General features: G+C 42.7%; 1 protein-coding gene across 10 annotated transcripts in view; it reads left to right on the top strand.

Annotated features, from left to right (window-relative positions):
* CNTLN (centlein) overlaps positions 1–22,036 on the top strand; it is a 275,778-nt gene that overhangs the window by 32,541 nt on the left and 221,201 nt on the right. For 9 of the 10 annotated variants that reach the window (XM_039544616.1, XM_039544618.1, XM_039544614.1 and 6 more), the window contains exon 3: positions 10,121–10,205. In XM_039544616.1, coding sequence (XP_039400550.1) covers positions 10,121–10,205 — 85 coding nt within the window. Of the gene's footprint in view, positions 1–10,120; positions 10,206–20,141; positions 20,178–22,036 lie in introns of those variants that run through there. The other variant, XM_039544624.1, reaches the window with a different exon arrangement.

Raw genomic sequence — 22,036 nt, 5'->3', positions numbered from 1 at the left:
TTTTTGGCTTTCGGTGGATGGTGAAAGCTGAATGTGGATAATCCATGTGGCTAAATACAGCGATGTTAAAAATTTTAAATAGGTAGTACTCATGGGAAAAGTGATTGGAGCTTAAAACTTGTACGAATTGACAGCCTCTCTTCACTCCATTTTTCATCCTAAAGAAGTCTGCAAATATTCTTAGCTCAGATCATTATTGCTCATCAGTGGTTCTAATTAGCTAAACAGGAGTTTGTCTCAGTCATTGATCATCATCAACTTCTTGACAGTGCATGATTTTTTCCCCATATTTTGGTGAACCTTTTTAATGCATTGTAAATGTATAAAGGGACCCAACAGAGATTTTTTTTATATATACCTGTTTCCTTTATAAAGAACAAGTCTTATTTTAGTCATGCTTATCGAACCTTATCCTTTAAACTGCAGCAAGAGATCCAAAGATACTATAGTACTGTAGCATACGGTAGTTTCACCTAGTGTGTCTTTGGGGAGCATCCCTGTAATGAGTATTGGAAGTCATACTATACTGCCAGGAGGAGCTGCTGATAAAATTCCATAAAGGCTTTAATTTATGCTGCAAGCTTCTGCTAACATCCATTGCATCTTTATATTACTGTAATAAGTTGTAGTTGTTTTCTTCTTTAGTAATTTGTGATAACTAATTGAAGCACATTTCTGTGGCATTATCCAAGATTATGGTATGTGTCATCTTTGTAGCTGGAATAAAGAATACAAAAACCCTAACATTTTGAATTAATTTACCGTATTTTCTGGCGTATAAGACGACTGGGCGTATAAGACGACCCCCTAATTTTCAAGTTAAAACATAGGTTTTGGCCTATACGCGCCGTATAAGACTACCCCCCCTTCTGAGGCAACACCCCCCCACCCACGTCCTGCCCCCCCCCTCAGAAACCACAACCCATAACCCCCCCTGCCCTGCTCCTTGTCCCCTCCAAGTCCAATCAAATACAGAAATTCTAGTATAGCTTTTATAATAGAAAAACTCTCTTCTTCTGCCAAAGCCTTTAACCATGTCATGGTCTCCTCTGAAGCCACACATATCTCACACCTGAAAGTGTCACACCCACAAGCCCTTCCAGGAGACCACTGACTTCTGATCTCTTTCTGCATCCAATTCAGACTCTTCACCCTCATCTAGCCCTGCACAACTCTGCATGTGCCTCTTGGATTGCTCCTAGTCACCCGTTCGCTCAGCCCATTCAGCATGACTTGCTGATTCCACTGCTTTCCCTCTCTACAAGTGACTCCATGCCATCTCTCATGTCACCCCTTATGCCTCAGACATCACCCCAGACCCTGTGCACCAGCCAGCCTCTCTTTCCTCCTTAAAACTCACTTTAGTCAGTTAACCTTCCACCACCCACTCCCACGCGGCGCCTACCCAACCCCCCCTTCCCCATCCCCTGTCTGCCCCCCCAGAACCTCTGCCCGATCCAACCCCTCCTCCCCCTCCCCAGTCCCAGCCCTGGCCCTGGCCTCTTACCCCTGCCGGGGGCCAGGGTCGGAGCCGCAGCTGCGGGGCCCGGCTCCCCGGGCCAACACCGGAGCCGCAGCCGCGGGCCAGCTCCCCGGGCCGACACCGGGACCGGCGCCACAGGTAAGCCGTCCCGCCCCCTCCCCCTCCCCCACCCCCACCCCCACACGCCCAGCTTATCTGCCTGCTCCTTTTTTCAGGCTTCCCGCAAAATGTTCGCTGGAAGCTGGGGAAGGGGAGGAGAAGGAGGGCGGAGCGTTCACGGGAGTGGTGTCATCTATTAAGCCTGCTCGGATTGGCTGAGTCAGAGAGGCAGGCTATTACAACCTTTGCCAATCCGAGCAGGCTTTGTATGCATTAATGGCATACACCAGAGAGACGCCTCCCAGGATTGGCTCAGCCGAAGCCTGTTTATACCCGGCGTATAAGATAACCCCCGATTTTGGGGGTTTTTTTTTTAGTTTAAAAAGTCGTCTTATACGCCGGAAAATACGGTATACACAAATATTTTTTCCACTTGTGAAATTGAATGTGGATCTGTGTTACACACCTCATGGCTTGCAAATTTTGTTAAAGGGCCACTATATTTGTTGAACCAGTAACCAATGATTAGGGAAAATACTGCATTTTATTAGCTATGCAGTTGGAATCTCAGGGGTGTGTGTGTGTGTGTGTATGTATATTATATATGTAATCTACAATTCCTTTGCAGTGATGATACAGGACTCTTTCTCTTTCCGTCTAATCCCAGATTTTTCATTCTTAAAAATCTCTCTGGTGTACCTTTGTCCTAAAGTTACAGGGCTTCATAAATACTTGACTACCAATAAAACACTGGAATTAGCTGTGCACACACTTTTCCAGTGCTCCAGTGAAGCTTGTTTTCTTGCTTCATTCCTGGTTGTTTTATTAATTTGCTTCTAATTCCCTCTTTAAAATAAAAACAAAAGCTGCAGAGTTCTTTTGGCGCTCACCTTAGGAAAACCACCCCCACCCATCAGGTTTTCATATCAATTAGTCAAACTGAATGCAGGTTTAATAAATTTCCAAGTTATGATTGCAAAGCTTTATTAGAACAAACTAGTTAATTACCCCACCCTTTAAAAATGCTCACTGCTAACTGTGGTGTGAAAATGCCTGTATACACGTGAGACAATTCATTACAGTGCACTAACTCTGCATTTATCACGAACTCTGGTATCCTCTTTCAAAGTGTATTAAGTTCAATCTGAATTGAGAGGTCGGTGTATTGTTCATGTGTGCACAATGTTGCCATGTACTACTTTGGTAGTCCTCCAATTGCTATTTCACACTGCTTTGCGGGTGACTGTTTATCTCTGTGCCTTCCACTGCATAGAGTCAGCTGATCAGATGCCCCTCCCCCCCATTTAAAAATTGGCACAGGGCCAGAATTTGCTCATTTGTTCCTGGATTCAAATATAACAGCATTGTTGTGATATTACTTCAGAAGCCTTCCAACATGTCTTGAGCAACCCGTTGGAGCCGCCGAGGCCCTAGATAAGACCTGACATCTGTGGAGAAGTGTTGGTGCAGAAGCTGTGTGGCCAGTCTCCAAAATAAAGATCTTTTGGGAGACATTGCTAAGCTGATATCTGCAAGGATCACAACCGGGAGGTCAACCATTGCTGGAAAAAAGAGGAAACAGCTCAAGAAGACTTATATTAAAACCAAAGATACCAGGGCAAGGTCCAGCAGTGAAAACCCGAGGAGCTGGACAGGATTTTGAGCAATTATACCACTACTGAGCCCAAAGAGGTTGTGGATCCTAATCCTCTGTGGCCCCTCCACCAAGAATGAATATCAACAGTCATTGGAGGAAGAACGAGAGGAGGCCAGTGAAGAGCTGTCCCCAGAAAGCCAGGATTCCTTTGTAACTCAGGACCCTGATGGTAGCTGTGTATGAAGCGAGTCTGATTACCAACCAGAAACCCAGGCTGGGACTGAGGAGCAGATCCTATTGAGGGAACCTTGTCACATAAGTATCTATCTTTACAATTTACTATTATGCTATTACAAGTTCTAACTTGCGTTCCAAGTGCCCCACGATTGTAGCCATTTTTGGCTGTTAGGAGCCAAGAGCCTTTCAAAGTCTCAAGCCTCTGCCTCTCTCTCAAAACTGTCCGCTAGGCCTCCCCACCCCCCATTTTCAGAATGGCAGCTGCTCTGGCCAGGCACACGGCTTCTCTCTCTCATACCAAAACTGCGACCGTCATCCTTTTTCAAACCCATGCCAATAAGGGCACATACCCCTCTACCTATTTTCTTTCTCCCTTCCTGCATGCGTACTGCCTATTGAACACCCCCAACTCCCCACTGTTCACCCTGCTCAAAATGGCAGCCAGCCCCATGGTGCAGCTGCAAACTCTACCTGACTTCCCTTTCCCTTCTGCAACATAATCACACAATGAAAACATTAAATTGTGCAAAATTCAACAGTACTGAGACAGTGGATTCAGGAAAAAGAAGATAGGTTGGTGTTCTCAGTTTACATGAGGGAGACATGGGCTTTGCATGTCCATACAGGTACTAAGGACTACAGCTCCCTGCTGAGATATAAATGTCCTGTAAAAGATCTTTACATTAGGCATAGTAAAGCTCTTAATGGCTTTTCACAGGCTTATATAAAGATGAGGGAACAGTAAATGCTTCAGACAATCAGTGCAGAATCCTGTCTATTTTTCTGTGCACTTTCATCATGTCTTCAGGGGAGATAAAGCAGAATCTAAAGCTGAGAAATTGCTTGATTTTGGTCCAGACATTATGCAGGAGAGGTGCATGGTAATTTCCCCCAGTATAACTTACCAGTTGTCTTTCACTCCTGCAGCACTTCTGGAGGCACCATCTTGGTGAATAACTTCACAGTGTATCTCACTGGTCTCCCCTTTGCCTTTATGAAGGAGGCCATTCTCTGCCTCCTAGTCACCAGTCTCAGTGTAATACCATTGAGAGTCAGGACAGCCTAAAGGAGATGTTGAGGGGATTACTATCCACCTACTAACTTACTTATCCAACACTCTAAGCACCTCCAAAGCACAGCAAAACTGAAAAGCCAAACGAGGAACATATTTCTCAACCCCCTCTTACTTCCCCAGCTTTTAGGGTACAATGGCAAACCCAAACAGAAAATCCTGCACAACCAAAAATCCCAAACTACTCTTCCTAGTGCACACACCATTTAATATCTCTGAGGTTCCTCTAAGATTGAGAAGAATCTCAGTGAAGGGAAATAAAAAATGCACACTAAAAAAGTGCTGTCATAGCCCCTCTGGAATATGAACAATAACTGCTTGTTTTTCTTCCTACTCCCCCACCCACTGCATCTACAGCACCCTGATCCTCAAGAATGGGTGGTTGGCTAAACTGAGGGGGAAGAAACAGCAAACTTGGGATAGAATGTTCTCAGACCTCACTGCAGACTTCACAAAATCCATGAAAGCAATGGAGAGGTGGAAGTCAGAGAAGGAAAAAGAAATGAACTATCTAGAAAGATTGGTGGAGTGGTCAGAGACAGTGTGGCTATGGCAAAAGACACTGTGTGCAGAAAGAGAGGGAGCTGCAGAAACCACTGCTGGAGGCAGAACGAGAATGTTCCACTGGAGCACGTGCTGCTGTTAGGGCAGCGGGCAATGCATAGCCATGTTTTGCTGCCCCTGGACAGTACAAGATACTGGGAACACCAGGATCTACTCCCCTCTATGTCCCTGCAGCCGTGCTCCCAGAGGACATTCTTAGGCCCAAGTTCAGGGTAGTAAGAGCAATTGCACTTCAGAGACCAGCTTTTTTGAACCAAATAATGTCCCTCATAACTTTGAGCCCCAACACTCAACAGATGGCTCCAGAGCAAGAAGAGGCAGAGGCAAGTCCTTTACAATCTGTTAATCAACCCCCACCCCCATTGTTGTGTTCTGCTGTCCACTGCTCTGCATCACTCTAAAGTTTTGTTTCATTATTGTTTTAATTAAAGGATTATTTCTGGTTGTTAGATAATAGATTGTTGTTTAATAATAAAAACGTTAAAATTCATTCACTAAGAGTCAGCAATTCATTTTACACAGAAAACGCAGGCACTTTGCAAAGGTCATCATTTTTTATAAAAGTATCAAGGCACAGACACAAGATAAAATACGGATAGTCACAATATGCCACTTCTACCACCCATAAAAATGACTGTGCTGCTCACAATCCATCCCCCCTCGTCCCCCCGCCCCCACATGGGAGAGCGGCTGGATGTAAAGCTGCCCATTTTCAGGCCTGAGACTCAAAGTAAGGGCCATAGGCATCCGTGACAATATTGCCCTGTCTGTTTCCATTTTCTGGTGGACACATCGTTGGTTGCTCAAACAACTGAGCAAGTCACTACACTTCAGCCTCCCACCCATCATAAGCCTTTCTTCCTTACTCTCACAAATATTGTGCAAAATACAACATGCAGCTATAAACTTAGGCAAGTTTTTTTTTCCAGCAGCTTCCAACCTATTCCACAAGCTGCTCCATCCTCCTTTCAGATGGCCAAATGCCCATTCCGCTGTCATTCAGCAACTCAACAGTAGTTAAGTACTTCCTCCTGTGAATGGCTTCCTTAGCTAGGGAAACAGAGGATAAGCTGGGTTCCCCAGGATAATCATCTGCACAGTATTAATGTGGAGCATTATGGAGTCCTAGGGCAAACTGTCCTTTATTCATTAAGATAAATAGAGCTGAGTTTGGAAACATCCTATCAACGTGCACCTTTCCAAACCACCCTGCCATGGGGAACAACCAGCCCTTGCAGTACCATGGAGAAATAACCCCTTTCTGTTTATGAATTCTGAGTCCTGGTGCAGAGGGTAAATGATAGGGATGGGGTCTCATCAATTGCCCTAGTACAATTTGGGAAACCCCATTTGTGCAAAGCCATCAATTATGTCCTGAGCCAAGCTTTATAACCCATTGCAACACACCTGCAGGACAATGGCCCCAACAGCTGATCTCCCTATGCCAAATTGGTTGACTATGGACCAGTAACAGTCAGGGGCAGCCAGCTTCGAGATGTCAATGGTGACCCACTTGTCAACAGGTATAGGGTACTGCATGTTGATGCTGGCACTGCAGCTCCAGTACTAGTTCAGCACATATCTCAAAAAAATGTTGCTTTCGCCACTCTGAATTTCTCTCACCACTGCTAGTCATCCCAGATCTGCAGAAACATTCTTTCCCAGCAGTCAATGCTGGTTTCCTGAGCCCAGAAACAGCACTGTACTGTGTGAAGCTGCTCTATGAGCAGCACCTGTAGTAGCAGTTGCTTCTTGTTGTCCTCTTCTTCCTTGTCCACATTCTCCTTCCTCCTCCACCGAAGCTGCTGCTGTTGCTGGAGGAGCTACTGCTGCAGCCACATCATCTGCTCAGTGGTGTGGCAGGCAAAGTCTAAAACCGAACCCACCTGGCTTCAAGACCTGACATACAGCCCAGCAGTCTGGGAAGGGGGTGATTGTTACGCAGAGAAATGGAAAGGACAGTGAAAGAGAGACTGAAAGTCAGTGCGTGTTGGGAGATTTTTGGGAGAATTAGATGGAGAGGGAGGAAGAAGAGCTGACGGTAAAAGTGCATTTTGAATAGAAATTGGAATTGACAAGGTTTAAATAAAACTCGAGTACTGAAAGGGATAAGAAGAGTTATTAATAGGTTAGCAGTAACTTGTGTATAGGCATGGATTGGAGTTAAACCAATTGGAATTAATATTGGAACCATTGGTGTTAATTAGGGTGACCAGACAGCAAGTGTGAAAAATTGGGATGGGGGTGGGTGGTAACATGAGCCTATATAAGAATAAGACCCAAAAATTGGGACTGTCTCTATAAAATTGGGACATCTGGTCACCCTAGAGTTAACATTTAACATTCTCTAAGAGGGCTAGACAAGATCATATTGGGCAAAGGAGCTAGGAGTTTTTTGTGTTTAAAAATATTTGTATTTGTGTCTTGTCTGTATTTCGTATATCTTTTCCCTGTCTATAGTGCCCATTTTAATTCTAAGGGACCTATCTTTTCATTTGTATCTAAAGCTTCTAATAAACTTCAGAGCACTGTTGACCTGATCCAGCAAATAAGCACATGCTTAACTTTAAGTATGTGAGTAGACCCACTGGAAATTAAATTGATGGCCCTCTACTTTGATTGCCTCGTTACCACATAGACCGATCTTGTGGCTCTTTTCTCCAGTATTAAAACTGATCTCACTTGCCAAATTAGAACACAGAGCTGTGCTGGCAGGAGGACCTAGTGTAGAAGCAGCTATACCAGCAAAGCTGCGCTTCTACTGGCATAGCTTGTTTCACTCATAGGGGTAGTTTTATTGCCTGGCATAGCATAGCCAGGTTAGCTGCATCCATACGAGGAGTGCTTTGCTGGTATAGCATGCTGGTATTCCTATCCTGATAAAGTGCTTCTAGTGTTGTAGACATGACTTATGTTTAGTTTTCTCTTTTCTGTTTGTGATGAGAGTTTTCCTTGAGTAGGAACTGTAAGCTTTAGACCAACAGTAGTAAAACATAGATGCTGACAAATTTTGCAGAGGCTGGAACTGTTTCTATTATTTTTTCCCTGTTTAGTTATTTATGCTATGCTTATCACTGTAATAACTGCCAATCTTAATTATACCGTAAGTTGAGCTCAATTTCAATTAAATTTCCTAAAAAAATGCTTGTATATATGAGAATTAATTCTGCCATATAATCAATACAGTTTAACATTGCTATATTTATTTGTTGAATACTAACACTGGGCATGAACCAAAATCCGCTGAAGTCAATAGAAGTCTTTCCACTGACTTCAGTGGGCTTAGAATCAGATCCAGTGTGCTCAGCACTGTATAGGCCATGGACTAGACAAGGTCTTTTTTGAGGTGCATACAGTCTAAATCAAGGAGCAAAATACAACTAGTCAAACACATAGAGCACTGTGTGACCAAGACATGAACCTCAAAGTTTCTGTTTGGGCCTACTTACACCTATCTCAGAGCTGGATAAACTTGAAATACAAGGTTTTCTGATATTGCTTGATGAATATCTTTTAAAAACTTTTTGCATTAATTCTAGAAAGCCAATAAAGTAGATAATACTCTGCTTTTAAGTATGGCTCCGAAACACAACTGATAGGTCTGGGTTCTTGTAGTGCTTATTTCTCACCAAAATAACCGTTTGGCTTACAACTTCTTCTGCTGAGGTAGAAGAAGGTTGTTCACACTGACAAGTTTTCGTTTTGGGTCTTCAAAGATGCTTACTCAGTGTAAAAAATTTCCCCAGATAGAGTTAACACTCTGCAATCAGAATCAGACTGGAAGTTTTAGCACTCCTGGGACTTTGAGAGGACATCATGTTAGAAAGCATTAGGGCACAGTACATTTTGAGCTAAAAACTTCCAGTTGTTGACAGCCTTAGAATAGAACTCCTGTGGGTGCTGAGTTAAAATAGGCTTGTGCCACAATGTATGCTATCCTTTTTAAATTTCCCAATATGGAACAAGGGAGGGTTGCGCAATTCACTGCTTTTATGGGCCAAGCTCATTGCATACACCAGGGGCTCCTTGTATTCCTCCCTTACCTCCCACAAGCACCCCTGTATGCCTACTTCCCACCCTCTCTATTTCAGGGACTCCCTGGAATCGCACCCCTCATCGTGCCACGGACTCTGTGTCCCCCCTCCCCTAATACTCTTCTCCCCCGATTCCAGGGTCATCAAATCTCTCCCCTAAGCCTGGGCTCTGTGTGCTTCCCTCATTCATCCTTTCTTCCCATTCTTATGTCTTTTCTGTCTGGGAAATAAATCATTGCGAATGTTATATGCAGTGTTGTTGTAGCTGTGTTGGTTCCAGGATATTAGAGAGGCAAGGTGGGTAACATAATCTCTTTTATTTGACCAACTTCTGTTGATGAGAGAGAGAAGCTTTGGAGCATACATAGAGTTCTTCAGCGTGCTAACATTTTTACAGTCAGTTGAGATGAAAGGCAGAGGTGTTGTTATGATAGAAGGTCTTAATGGCTCCATCAACCAATTTGTTGATATATAGACAGTTGCAGACCTGATTACAACTGATGGTCTGCTAACCAGATGCTAGGGGCTCTGTGCATCCGGTTTTCTGATTTTCACCAAAATCAATAGGGTCCTGCCAACTGATGACTAGACCATTACCTGAAATGTTGGTATTGATTGGATCAGCATTCAAAAGTGATTGTGTTACAGACAAACAGAAAAATGCCATCAAGTTGAGTGGGAGATCTGCCAAATTAAGGTTTCTGTGTTGCTAACAGGAAAAAAAAGAGTTTGCTCATTATATAGCTGAATAGACCATGTCTTTTGGAAGTAACACTGCCGATTTACGTTAGGTTTTCTTTTATGATATTTCAACTCCTGGTACGCCTGTTTCTTTAGAATAAAGTTGTCTTAGCTGTTTTCCAATGTAATTTGCTGTCACTTGCCATATGCTCCCTGATTAATTCCGCAAGGGCTGTCAGCCTTAGATAATTTAATTTTCTGTGCTTTAAAATGACATTCATTATCAGGACATGAAAAATTCAAATGATTAACTGCAAATTATGACTAATAAAGTGTCTATTTTTTGTTTCTAGAGAAAAGCAGAAAGCTGAAGTCAAGGACAGGAAAATATTAGAAATTTTGCAAGTCAAAGACAGCAAAATACAGGCACTGGAACAGGTTAGTATGTTTTAAGTAAATACACGAGGAATATAGTTGTTATAACTTACTTCTAATCAGTATTATTTGATTTGTTAATGTGTTAAAGTAGATATTTTAAAATAGATCACTGTGCTGTAAATGTAGGTTTAGGTCCTAGAGGCCTCAGAGACGATCTCTTCTTCATATATAACACAACAATTGAGCGCAGATGAGGTGCATGAACTAATAATCCTTTGGCTTAAATGAGTAGAGGTGTGGACAAGATCTTTTCAGAGAAAGGTTGTCAATTCCAGTTCTCGCTTCCCATACTAGGCTGCCAAAGCCTGAATTTGTTGACCTTCAAGGCAATGTGGAAAGCTCATATTTTTTCTTCCAGTCTTTTTATGGTAAAATAGACTGTGGGGAAATTTTGGTTTGGGAAGGTTTTGAGATGTTTCCTTATTTTTTGACAATTGTTTTTTTTTTTTTATTATGTTTGCTGGGATATCTCACATTTTCAAATAAATTGGAAGGATAAATGTGCATTAGCTTATATTTGTGGGATAATGTACCAGACCTAAATGTAGTACCACTTGTGTATTCTAGTGATAATAGTGTTTAGTAATATTTAGTAGCCTAAATCAAATGCTAGGATAAAAGAATAATGATAAAACATACTGAGCATAAACCATTCATGTTGTCACTTACATTCTTCACAACTGAATGTTTTAAATCAATAAAGAGAAAGGAAAACTGTGTGTTGAACAAAATCTTTTGTTAAAACTGAGGAACCATAAAAAAGTTGAAGCTATTTTATTTATTTTGATAACTTTTAAGCGCATAGTCAAAACCCTAAGCTCTGTCATAAAACTTAAGATACAATAATAATAAAATCCAAAATTAGATATTAAATTTAAAGTCTTGCAATAACATCTACAAAATGTAAGAGGACAAAACAGTTCCCTCTTAACCAATCAGTCCATAACTCTCGACTCACTACCTTCTCAAAATTTCCAGGGGAATAACAGGCCTCGCAACATATCCTGAAGATTAATAAGAAAAGACCTTTTGAGATCCAGGAGGGATGGAATCTTGCTTTTAAATGAAAGGGGCATTACTTTGCGCCTCTGTTGATTGCAGCTCTGATGATATCATAATGGGAGATAGATAGTCTCTCAGGGTGTCTCTAAATTAGCAAAAATTGGACCCATAATTTGCAGTTTCTTCAGTGGTAGTAAAGGTGGATAGCCCATTGCAGACAGGGCTCTAGAAATGTTACCAACCTGTTGTTTACTCCTGTCAGATTAGTTTCTGCCCCTTCTTCCACTCTGGCCAGCAATGATGGCTGGCTGCTGACCAGACTTTATGCTCCCCACCATCTCTGAGAGACATTATTTCCTGGAGCTCACCCTGGGGTGTTATGGCTGTGTACCACTCCATACTCAGGACCTTAATGGCACCATCTAGCACTTGATAATAGCTAGCTCATCTAGTGCTTCTGTGCATGCTATTATTATTAAACTATTATGTACTGATGTAGTACAACCAACGGATACGTTTGCTTTGTCTTTGTAGACCGTATAGAAAATATCCATATAAAAAGCACAAAAGGGCAAGAGCAAAAGCAATGAGTATTATAAGCACATTGAAATATAACTTAAAGTACACACTGGACTTGTTGGAGTTTGTTTAATTCACGAATATTTAATTATTTGTGACTGCGACGGGTGCACCAGGTCCTTTGAGGGCCCCTGCTTGAGGTCTCGCGGTCCTACCCTATCCCGCCTCAGAAAAAGAGCAGTGAAGGTGGGTTCTCCAGGTCTGTCTATAAAAGGCTTCAGAGAAGCAGCCATTCAGAATGCAGCAGGCTTTGTTAAAAGGAGCTGCCAGGCCTGAGCAGATCATTTCCTGGCTCGGGTCTCAGGAATAAGGAAGGGTGCTCCTTGCTGGAGCTCAAGGGAGAACCAGAAAATGGGTTCTGGTGGCATTGGAATTAGGTGAGGAAGAAGAAGAGTTAACAACTTCAGCCTTGGCGTAACGGTGAAGAGGAAGGGGCTACATGGGAAGTAGCCCAGGGAATAGCAGCAGCAGCTATTAAAGGAAGCAGCATGTGTCAGTTATTTATAGGGTCCCTGGGTTGGGACCTGGAGTAATGGGTGGGCCCAGGTCCTCCCTCCCCAGCCACTGGGGAAGTGGCCTAAGCCCCAAGGAGGGGATAAGACTGCATTAAAAGCACAAAAAAAGAGTCTGGGAATTTAAACAGGCCCAGGGACGGGGCTGAAGATCCTGAAAAGGACCAACCGTTTGTTGAACTTTGTTACTGTCAAGTAGTATATGTATGTGTTGTGTGTTTTGTGTTTTTTTTTTTTTTTTAAAAGGAGAAGAATCACAGTAGTGTGTGTCCCCCCTCTGTCTTTGGGGGGGGGAGTGTCATAAACAGATAGTTAAGTTTTCTCTCTACCTGTAAAGGGTTAACATGCAGTATACCTGACCTGACCCTGAGACCAGAGGACCAATAGAGAGGAGATAATTTCAAAATCTCTGTGGGGAAGCCTTTGTCTGTGTTCTTTGTTATCTAAGAGGGTCAGTCATGTCTCAAGTTCTCCTGGAGTAGTTTCTACTATTTAATAGTGAGTATTAATTAATTAGTCTTATAATTTGATTTTTTATTTGCAATGTGTGTGTTTGCTAAAAAAATTTTTTTTTTGTTTTGCTGTTACTGCTTTTTTAAAAAAAAAGAAGGGGGATTCTCTCCAGAGATTGATAGTTTTTTTGGTTACAGAGACAGTGACTTTTTTTTTTTCTTTTTAATAAATTTTTTTTTCTTTTAAGGACTTGGTTGATCTCTTTTCCTTGGGTGATTCAGGGAAAGGGGAGAGGAGGATCCCTCTGTCTGTAACCCGGTGTCTCTCTCTAGGAAAGGGGGGGGAGAAGCAGGGGGAATGGTTTATTTCTCCTGGGTGTAAGAAAATCCCCTAGGATTTTGGGAAGGACTGTGTCTCAATCCATTTTTGATTGAGTGGTGTGGGCTTACTTAGATCTACACACTATTTTTTTTTTTTAGGAAAAACCAGCAGGTCCCCACATTGGAACCCAACAGCTCCAAGTGGGGGTGAGACCTATGACAGTTACCCCAAAAGAGGGCTGAACTTGAAGGAGTGACCTGGTTGGAGAGCTGGGGCAATAAGAACTGATAAAATCAAAGTATTTCCAGAGAGAAAGCCCTGGGGGCACTGCTGTGTACCAGGGTAAGCACGGACTTAATGCTAGCCCAGAGAGGGCTGAGAACCGAACCCAGACACAGGGCTACAGATGTTAACAAGGGCATAGAGACAGGTCCTTTTGGACCTTTTACTCAGAAGGGGTTCATCCATCTATTAACTGAGTGACTTAACCAGAGGGCTGAAACACTGAATATCCGCCTGATGAGGGCAACAGCCAACAGGTGGCACTGGAAACAGAGAAAGGGAAGAGTACAGTGTGCACCATCTCAGTGACGGTTCATAATTAGTGCTTTAATTGGTGCATTTTCTCCTTTCTATTCTTGCACGTTTCTCAGGTCTTTAATAAACCAAGTGTTCCTCATGTACCCCCCCACACAAAAAATGCATTGTAACATGGTGCTGCAGGTTCCTCTTGGCTCCTGCCCCTGTTGGGCTGATAAAGTCACTCGGAGACCCTGGGTTCAGTAACCACTGGTGCAGTTTATTTACAGGTTATGCTCCCATGACCTTTTCACCATATAAGTAGCCCTTTACTGTCTGCTGGAGGGAAGAGCTACCTCTCTGCTTCCACTACCTGTCTTTTCCCTTTCTTCCTGTTCTTTTCCCCCCACTCCGGCTTTCTTCCCCTGAGGCTTTTATGCAGCCTCCTGCTAATCAGGCTGGCACCTGTTTCCCCTTTGCCAATCAGGTGCAGGTTTCTCTAGACAGCTCCAACCTACCTCCCTTAATTGGAGCTGGCGTGACAGAGGGCTGGCTCAGGTGTTCCGGCTCAGCACCATGTCACATGCATTTAATGAATCATGGAATAACACATCAGTGTTAAAAACAGAAATTTCTGTATTTTTCTCAAAATAAACTCAATATAAAATCCAGGTAGGTAATGTAAAACTTTCACCATAAGAGGCTCTCAAATGGTCATAATATAACTGAGAGAAAACATCTGCTTGCTCATGTTGTAGCTATTGTGATACCTATTTTGTTCACTAGATTAGGTCTGTGGAGTGATTTGCAAAGAGTGTGGAATAATGTTAAGGAGGACTTTATAATTCAGTCATTGCTACAGTGAAAGTTATTTTAAAATGGGAGTAAAAGAATATGTTTCTGAGGGGGCACACCCTCACTCTGGTGGAGAAGAAACTAATGACCTCTTGTGCGCTCATTCAGCCATAACAAGGTGCACCTGTAAGGTTTGCTCTGCCTGGACCGGGGTGCTTAAAAAGGGAAATCCTGCCACAGGAAAGGGCAGTGAACAGGAAGAAGACTGCTATACCTCAGAGGCTGCTGCTGACCACAGAGACAGATAAACCAGTTGGGAGACAGTTGCAGGTCTCACCATCCTGGAAAGTGCATGTGCCAGCTATCAAGCAAGGTGCCCCAAGAAGAGAAGCCAGACATAGATCCTAATTAAAGATTGTAGACCATCTGCTGAGCCAAGCCCTAAAGGGCAGACCCCAGAAAAACTGCCTAAGAAAGAGGCCATCCTTGCCTCTCTTTTCGTTTACCTTGATTCTCCTCTCTTACAAGGGGAAGAGAGAAAAGGACCTTTCTCTTGTTCATTTTGTTTGGAAAGCCTTTCGGATGCTATAAACGGGGCTATAAATGTCATTAAGAATTTGACAAAACTGAACTGAGAGTTTATTATGTGTGTGCATATCCCATTATGCATTTAAGGATTAATAACAGGAATTATTGCTATACGTTGAGGGTTCATCAGTTGGAAGCAGCAGAGGAGGAGAAAGACCTATATGTATTAGCTAGTCGATCACAGGATACCTGAGAGCCACCAATGTAGCGCAGCTGTGAAAAAGGCAAGTCAGTTCCTAGGATGTATTCCAGTAGAGTTAGGGAATATTAATGCCATTGTACAAAGCACTGGTAAGACTTCATCTGAATACTAGATACAGTTCTGGTCACCCATTCTCAGATGATGAAGAGTGACCAATTCAGACTGTAATAGGTATAGAGACGGGCTACTAGTATGGTCAGATGAATAGAAAGTCTCCTCTTATAAAATAGGCTAAGAGAGGTTGGCTTGTTTAGCCTAAGAAAACAAAGGCTGAGATGAAATATGATTGCTCTCTTAATATACTGAAGGGGAAAGATCTGCTTGGAGAAGACCTATTTAAGCTAAAGGACAATGTTGGCACATGTCTCTAAACTGGCCATGAATACATTTAGGCTGGAAATTAGAAGAAGTTTTCTAACCTTCTGAGGAGTGAGGTTCTTTCAGTGGGAGGAGTTGGGGCAGAAAACTTACCTAGTTTTACAATGGAGCTTGATACATTTATGAATGGGATTGTATTATGGAGTTGCATGCGATAGCACGGGACTGGATTCGATAACCCAGAAGGTCCCTTCTAGTCCTGTGTCCCTAAGTGCCCACTTCTGCTACCTCCAGTGCATGCTCATAGAAATGTCTGGAACGCATTAGAAACACTGTGACACAAGAGTGTAGTTCTATTTAGAATATTAGCTTCAGAGGACAATCGGAGAGCAATAATTCTCCCTTTCTCCAACTCATGTGCTGGTCTCTCAATAAATTGAATTAAAATATGTTCACTTGTTTTTCTTAGAAGATGGAATTTAAAATTGAATAAAAGTAGCATTAAACCTTTTCCCTCTCTTTTATAATATTATTTAATTAGCTTTCAATTTTGATCTGAAGAGACTAAAGCTAATCTTTTTGTCCTAGACCTTGTAACATTTCAAAACCTTATCAACCAATTATACTCCGGAGGGGTTAAAATAGTACTAGCTTGCCTAATTATCTGCACTTGAAAATCTTCAGCTTGCTGTGAAAATCTATATTAAAGCTGCTTTAATGGGTCCAATTGAAAGAAACATAATTCTACCTTCAAGAATTAATTAACATTAATAAATTTCATTCTTAAGTTTTTACCTTCTCTGTTTATTGAATTTATTTTATTTTGTAACAAAATACTTGATTAAATTGAGAGATGTATACAAAAGTGATATTTGTGGTTTTAACATTTTATTTTATATAGAGTGGAATCTTAATTATTCAAATGTAATGGGGAACATGATGGATCAATGAGAGTCACTAGTGGTGAGAGTCTACAGCTCTTACAATGCTTCAGGAAAAAGTTTCTCATTCACAGCTTATAAACTCTGCAGGCTTATCTGTTTAAGAATGTTAATAAATATATTTTTCTACATAAAAATCTTTGTGCCTGCTATTCGTAGAATACTTATCAGGAGGAGATGATGCAGGAAATCTAGTTCCTCTTGGCAAAGAGAGCCAGTGGGCTCATACCACTGGGAGAGAGGGATTTATTCCAGGTACAGTAAGAGCTTTGTTATTCAGCATGTTGGGGGCACAGGGATACTCGTAAGTCAAAAACTACGTTTAATTAAGAGGGAGGGAGTTTGAGTGCAGGAGGGGGCTCAGGGTTGGGGTGCAGGAGGGAGTGAGGGGCATGGGCTCTGAGAAGGAGTTTGGGTGCGGGATGGAGCTCGGGGCAGGGGTTTGGGGTTTGGGAGGGGTTTTGGGGTGCTAGTTCTGGGCGGTGCTCATCTCAGGCGGCTCCCCGCAAGTGGCCACATGTCCAGAGAGAAGCAGCCAGGTGGCTCTGCATGCTGCCTTCGCCCACAGGCGCTGTCCCGACAGGTCCCATTGGCCGAGGTCAATGCTTCTAGGCAGAGGTGTGGCCAGGCAGCTGTGCACGCTGCCTCCTCCTGCAGAGGTCACCCATGCAGCTCCCATTGGCCATGGTCCCCGGCCAATGGGAGCTGCAGGCCCAGCACTGTGCGTGGGGTAGGGGCAGCACATGGAGCCCCGTGGCCGTTCCTCCACCTAGGACCATTGACTGTGGCCAGTGGGAACTGCAGAGAGGACGCCTGCAGGAGGATGCAATGCACAGAGCCACCTGGCTGCACCTCTCTGGACATGTCGCTGCTTGCAGGGAGCCACCCAAGGTGAGCAGTGCCTGGATCCAAATCCCAAAACCCCTCTGTGCCCCACCACCCTGCCCCGAGCCCCATTCCACACCCAAACTGCCTCCCAGAGCCCGGGTCCTGCACCCCGTTTTGAAAGGCTGGTTTATAGAGCTATCCAGTTTGTAAAGTTCTTTTCCTGTACTACCCGATGGTTAAGAAGATTTGATGGATCTAGCTTATCCAGAGTCTCAGAACAGTGAATCCGTATTTGTTCAAGATAAAATCTAATATAGTCATGCTGAGAACCATCATACATCTACCAGAGGAATGTATCTGTTCATGATTTCCAGAGCATGAAGATGTGTAAATGTGTGTAGGGATACATCCAGTATTTAGGAAGAATCTCAGATTTGTCATGGAGATACAGCACTACTGATTTCATGTTTTGCCTTTGGGGCTGGTGTTGGAGAGCTGCATGTTTTCATGAAATGCTTGTCAGTAGTTGCTGGACAGGCTGAGAGGCCATGTGTGACACTTCTTGGACAAATGGCTGATCAAAGACACCATATTGGTTCATGCTTAAAAATGAATCTGTAACTCCACTGAAGTTGCTAGAGAGCATGATAGTTATAGACTCAATGAACTCAATCTATTTTGCTTAACAAAGAAAAGGTTAAAGTGGTGCCTTGAGCATAGTTTAAAAGAACCTACATGGGGAACAAATATTCAGTAATGGGCTCTTCAGTCTAGCAGACAAAGGCATAACAAGATCGTCACACTGGAAATAAGGCATACATTTTTAAAAGTGAGGATAATTAACCTTTTGAACAATTTAGCAAGGACTGTGGTGGATTCTACATTTCTGGCCATTTTTAAACCAAGATTGGATTTGTTTTTAGAAGATATGCTCTAGTTCAAAAGGAATTTTTTGGGGGAAGTTCTGTGGCCTGTGTTGTGGAGGAGGTCGGAATAGATGATCACAATGGCCCCTTCTGGGCTTGGAATCTATGAAAAACTACCCGAAGTCATAACTTGTTCCAGCAGACAATAGGAATATGCTGCAGATCTTGTTAAATGGCTTAATTCAGGTGGAATATTATGCAGATGCCACTAAATTAATTAGGTTAATCAACTCCAGAGAAGACTGAGAAACTTTAGAGGGACCTAATCAAGTTAAATGAATGGGCAATACATCTGATGAATGCAAAGTAATATACATTGGTGGGGAAATTTTTCCGTATTCAGACTTGTTACATGGTTCTAAATTAGCTGTATCATCTTAGGAAAATGACCTGGGCATCATTGTGGACAGTTCAATAAAGATTTATTTTTGGTGTGCGCCTGTCGTCAAAAAGGCAAACAAAATATTTGGATCAAGTATAATACAGGAACTATCATAATGCCATTATAAATCAATAGCTTCCATTAGTTGAGAGTGCTGTTTTTCTGGTCCCTCATCTCAAAAGGACATTGTAGAATTAGATGTGTTTCAGAGAAAGGCAATGGAAATTTAGAAGAATGGAAAAACTTTCAGGAAGAAATTGTAATGACCAGGCTTGTTTACTACAGAAAGAAGATGAATAAGAAGAGCCATGATACAAGCATATACAATAAGGAATGGTATAGAGAAGACAGATCAAGAGCTTCTTTTCTCTGTGCCTAATAACACCTGGACAAGGTTCTTTCAATGAAATTAAAAGGTAGCAAATTCAGAACTACTAAAAGGAAATAATTTTTCACACGATGTATAGTTTAACTGGATCCCCAATGCCAAGATTAAAAAAGGAATTGAATATTTATATGGATAAAAAGAATATCCAGAGTTCTAATACTTAGTGCAAAAATAAAATAAAGTAAAAAAAGGCTTGTTAGAGATACAACACCTCATGCTTCAGGGTTTAAGCCAGTCTCTAATTATTAAACAATAAGATGAAACTTTCATGGGGACAGATTATCCCACATCTTCTAACTGCCAGGTTTTTCCTTCTTCTGAAGCAACTGGTGCTAGCCACCATCAGAGACAGAATAGAGATGATAAATTAGAAGGACCTCTGTTCCGATGCAGGATGGCAATTCCTATTCTGCCTCAGGACAGGGTCTAAGACATCACCAATGTAATGAAGAGGATTTTTCACAGCCAGAGGGTGACAGCTCAGATTATGCTATGAATCTCGAATCTGAGGTTTTCAATTTATTTATAATACCCATGGTACATTTCTACTTGAGGCCACCTCAGTGGACCCTGCAATCCTAGTAGAAGCAACCAACAGAACAGTTCTCATGTTGTATCCAGGTAGCTGATGACCTCCTGGCTTACAGGCAGGGTAGTGAAAAAGTGCAATTAGGAATGAACTTCTAAACACCTTAATTGATCACAGAAGTATCCAAAGATGGGAAGCCCATCCAGAGGGACCGTTTAAGAAACTTTGGTCTCTCCAGGAACAACAACTGCACATAAATATTCCGGGGATGCGGACAGTCCTTAATGCTTGAAGGAATTTCAGAGATCTAGTATTCCAAAAAGTGATCCTAGTGCAAACAGAGAATCAGGCCACCATATTTTACACAAAGAAGCAGGGAGGAACTAGGTTGCACATCCTGTGTTGGGAAGCCCTGCAGATGTGGAATTAATTCTATCTCAGGAGATACCCCTTGTCATGTATTTAACAGGGGAGGTAGACAGGGCTGGCCTTACCATGAGGCGAACTGAGGCGGCCGCCTCAAGTGCCAGACTGGGGCGGGGTGGGGTGCCACTAGGATCCAAAATATAGAAAATTGTGTCTGCTGCTGGTGCATATGTTTTCTCTCTGCTCTAGGTGCACAGAGATGGTGGAGTGCTGTGCTGGAGGAAGGAGAGCACAAGAGACATAGCAGGCAGGCAGGAGAAAAGGTGAGAGGGAATAACAGAAAGCAGCAGGAGCTGCAGGGAGAGAGAGGAGGAGGAGCCTCTTATGTACCTCTCTAGCACCTCTAGGAGCCTGGACTGATTAACACCAGCTTCTCGGGGAGCTTCCTGTTTCCTGCTGCTTCCCTGAACCCACTTGAGGAGAACGGGCAGTAGGAAGTAGTAGGAGCCAGTTAGGCCCTTAAGACGCTAATATCTTCCCTCACTCAGGCCCTGTTACCAGCCTGCTTATTTGTCCCCTTCAATTGAGTGTTGAGAGCCACTATAGTTGGCACAGAGCAGCAGTCATGAGTGAAAGAAGAAAACTTTCTTGTGAATGCTGCCCTCTGGGGCAGCATTCACAAAAAGAAAGAAAGCAAAGGAAGCTTTTCTATCTAAGCAGGAAGTCGCTCTCCTGAGATACATAGAAACAAATGTTCACAGTGAGCCTTCCGGCCCCAGTGAGTCAGAGTGCAGGTGATCTGGCAGCTACTGCAGCATCCATATCTCCATCTCAAATGGATGTAACCATGCACATTGCTGAATAAAAGTGTAGATCAGAGAAGAGTATGGTGGAGGCACAAGAAACAGCTGCTGCTGAGTTTAGTTCCTTAAGTCTAGATGATCCTGGACTGTCGACCCACTTGAGCAGTAGCCTGAGGGATTTCCTTGTACTGCATGGGCCACAGCAAGTGAAAAACTTCATTTTCCCCAAAGACAATGAAAATAGAAGTTTTTATCCAACACATTACTGGCGTGAAATCCCCAATGGTGACAAAGTGGAGAGGCCATGGCTTATGTACTCAAAAACCCAGAATGCTGCGTACTGTTTTTGTTGCAAACTCTTCCAGTCTAATGTTCCAGCCACATTAGGTTCTACAGGAACAAAAGACTGGAAAAATCTGGCTAGAAATCTGGCATGCCATGAGAAGGCAGCAAATCACCAGAGAGCATTCCATAGGTGGAAAAAGCTTGAGATGAGACTAAGGTTAAAGGCCACCAAAGATGATCCACATCAAGAGAAGATTGCATCAGAGTCTCTTTACTGGCAAAATGTTCTGAAAAGGCTCGTTGCCATTGTGAGAATGCTTGCTATCCAAAACCTAGCACTGTGTGGCACTTCAGATCAGCTGTATGTGCCAAACAATGGAAACTCCTTTAAAATAGTAGAGCTGATGGCTGAGTTTGATGCTGTACTTCAGGAGCATCTAAGAAGAGTCACCACTCAAGAAATGTAGACACACCACTACCTTGGAAAAACAATTCAAAATGAGATCATACAGTTACTGGCAACAAAAGTCAAACAGAAGATTGTGTCAGATCTGAAGTCAGCAAGGTATTACTCTGTTGTTCTGGACTGCACACCTGACATCAGCCATACGGAACAAATGACTTTAATGGTGCGTTTTCTAACAACAACAGAACCTAGTGAAATGTCCCTGCAGTGGTGACTGTCAGAGAGGATTTTCTAGAATTTATTGACATTGATGACACTACAGGAGCTGGTATGACAAATGTGCTTCTTAAAAAGCTGGAAGATATGGGAATTGCGATAGCTGACATGAGAGGTCAGGGCTACGATAATGGTGCTAACATGAGAGGAAAGAACAGAGGAGTGCAGACATTGATCCGAGAGTTAAACCCTCAAGCTTTTTTTTTTTTTTGTCCCATGCAGTTCTCATTCATTGAACTTGGTGGTCAGTAATGCAGCATCAGCTTCTAGTGAGGCTGCTGAATTTTTTAATGTAATTCAAAGCATCTATGTATTTTTCTCTACATCAACTCATCGATGGCAAATTTTGAAGCAACATCTGGGAACATCCTCTCTGACACTGAAACCACTGAGTGCCACATGGTGGGAAAGT

Source organism: Mauremys reevesii, linkage group 6, assembly GCF_016161935.1.
Source record: "Mauremys reevesii isolate NIE-2019 linkage group 6, ASM1616193v1, whole genome shotgun sequence".
NCBI classification, from domain to species: Eukaryota; Metazoa; Chordata; order Testudines; family Geoemydidae; genus Mauremys; species Mauremys reevesii.
Note: the sequence above shows the minus strand (reverse complement) of the source record. Positions and strands in the feature narration are given on the sequence as shown.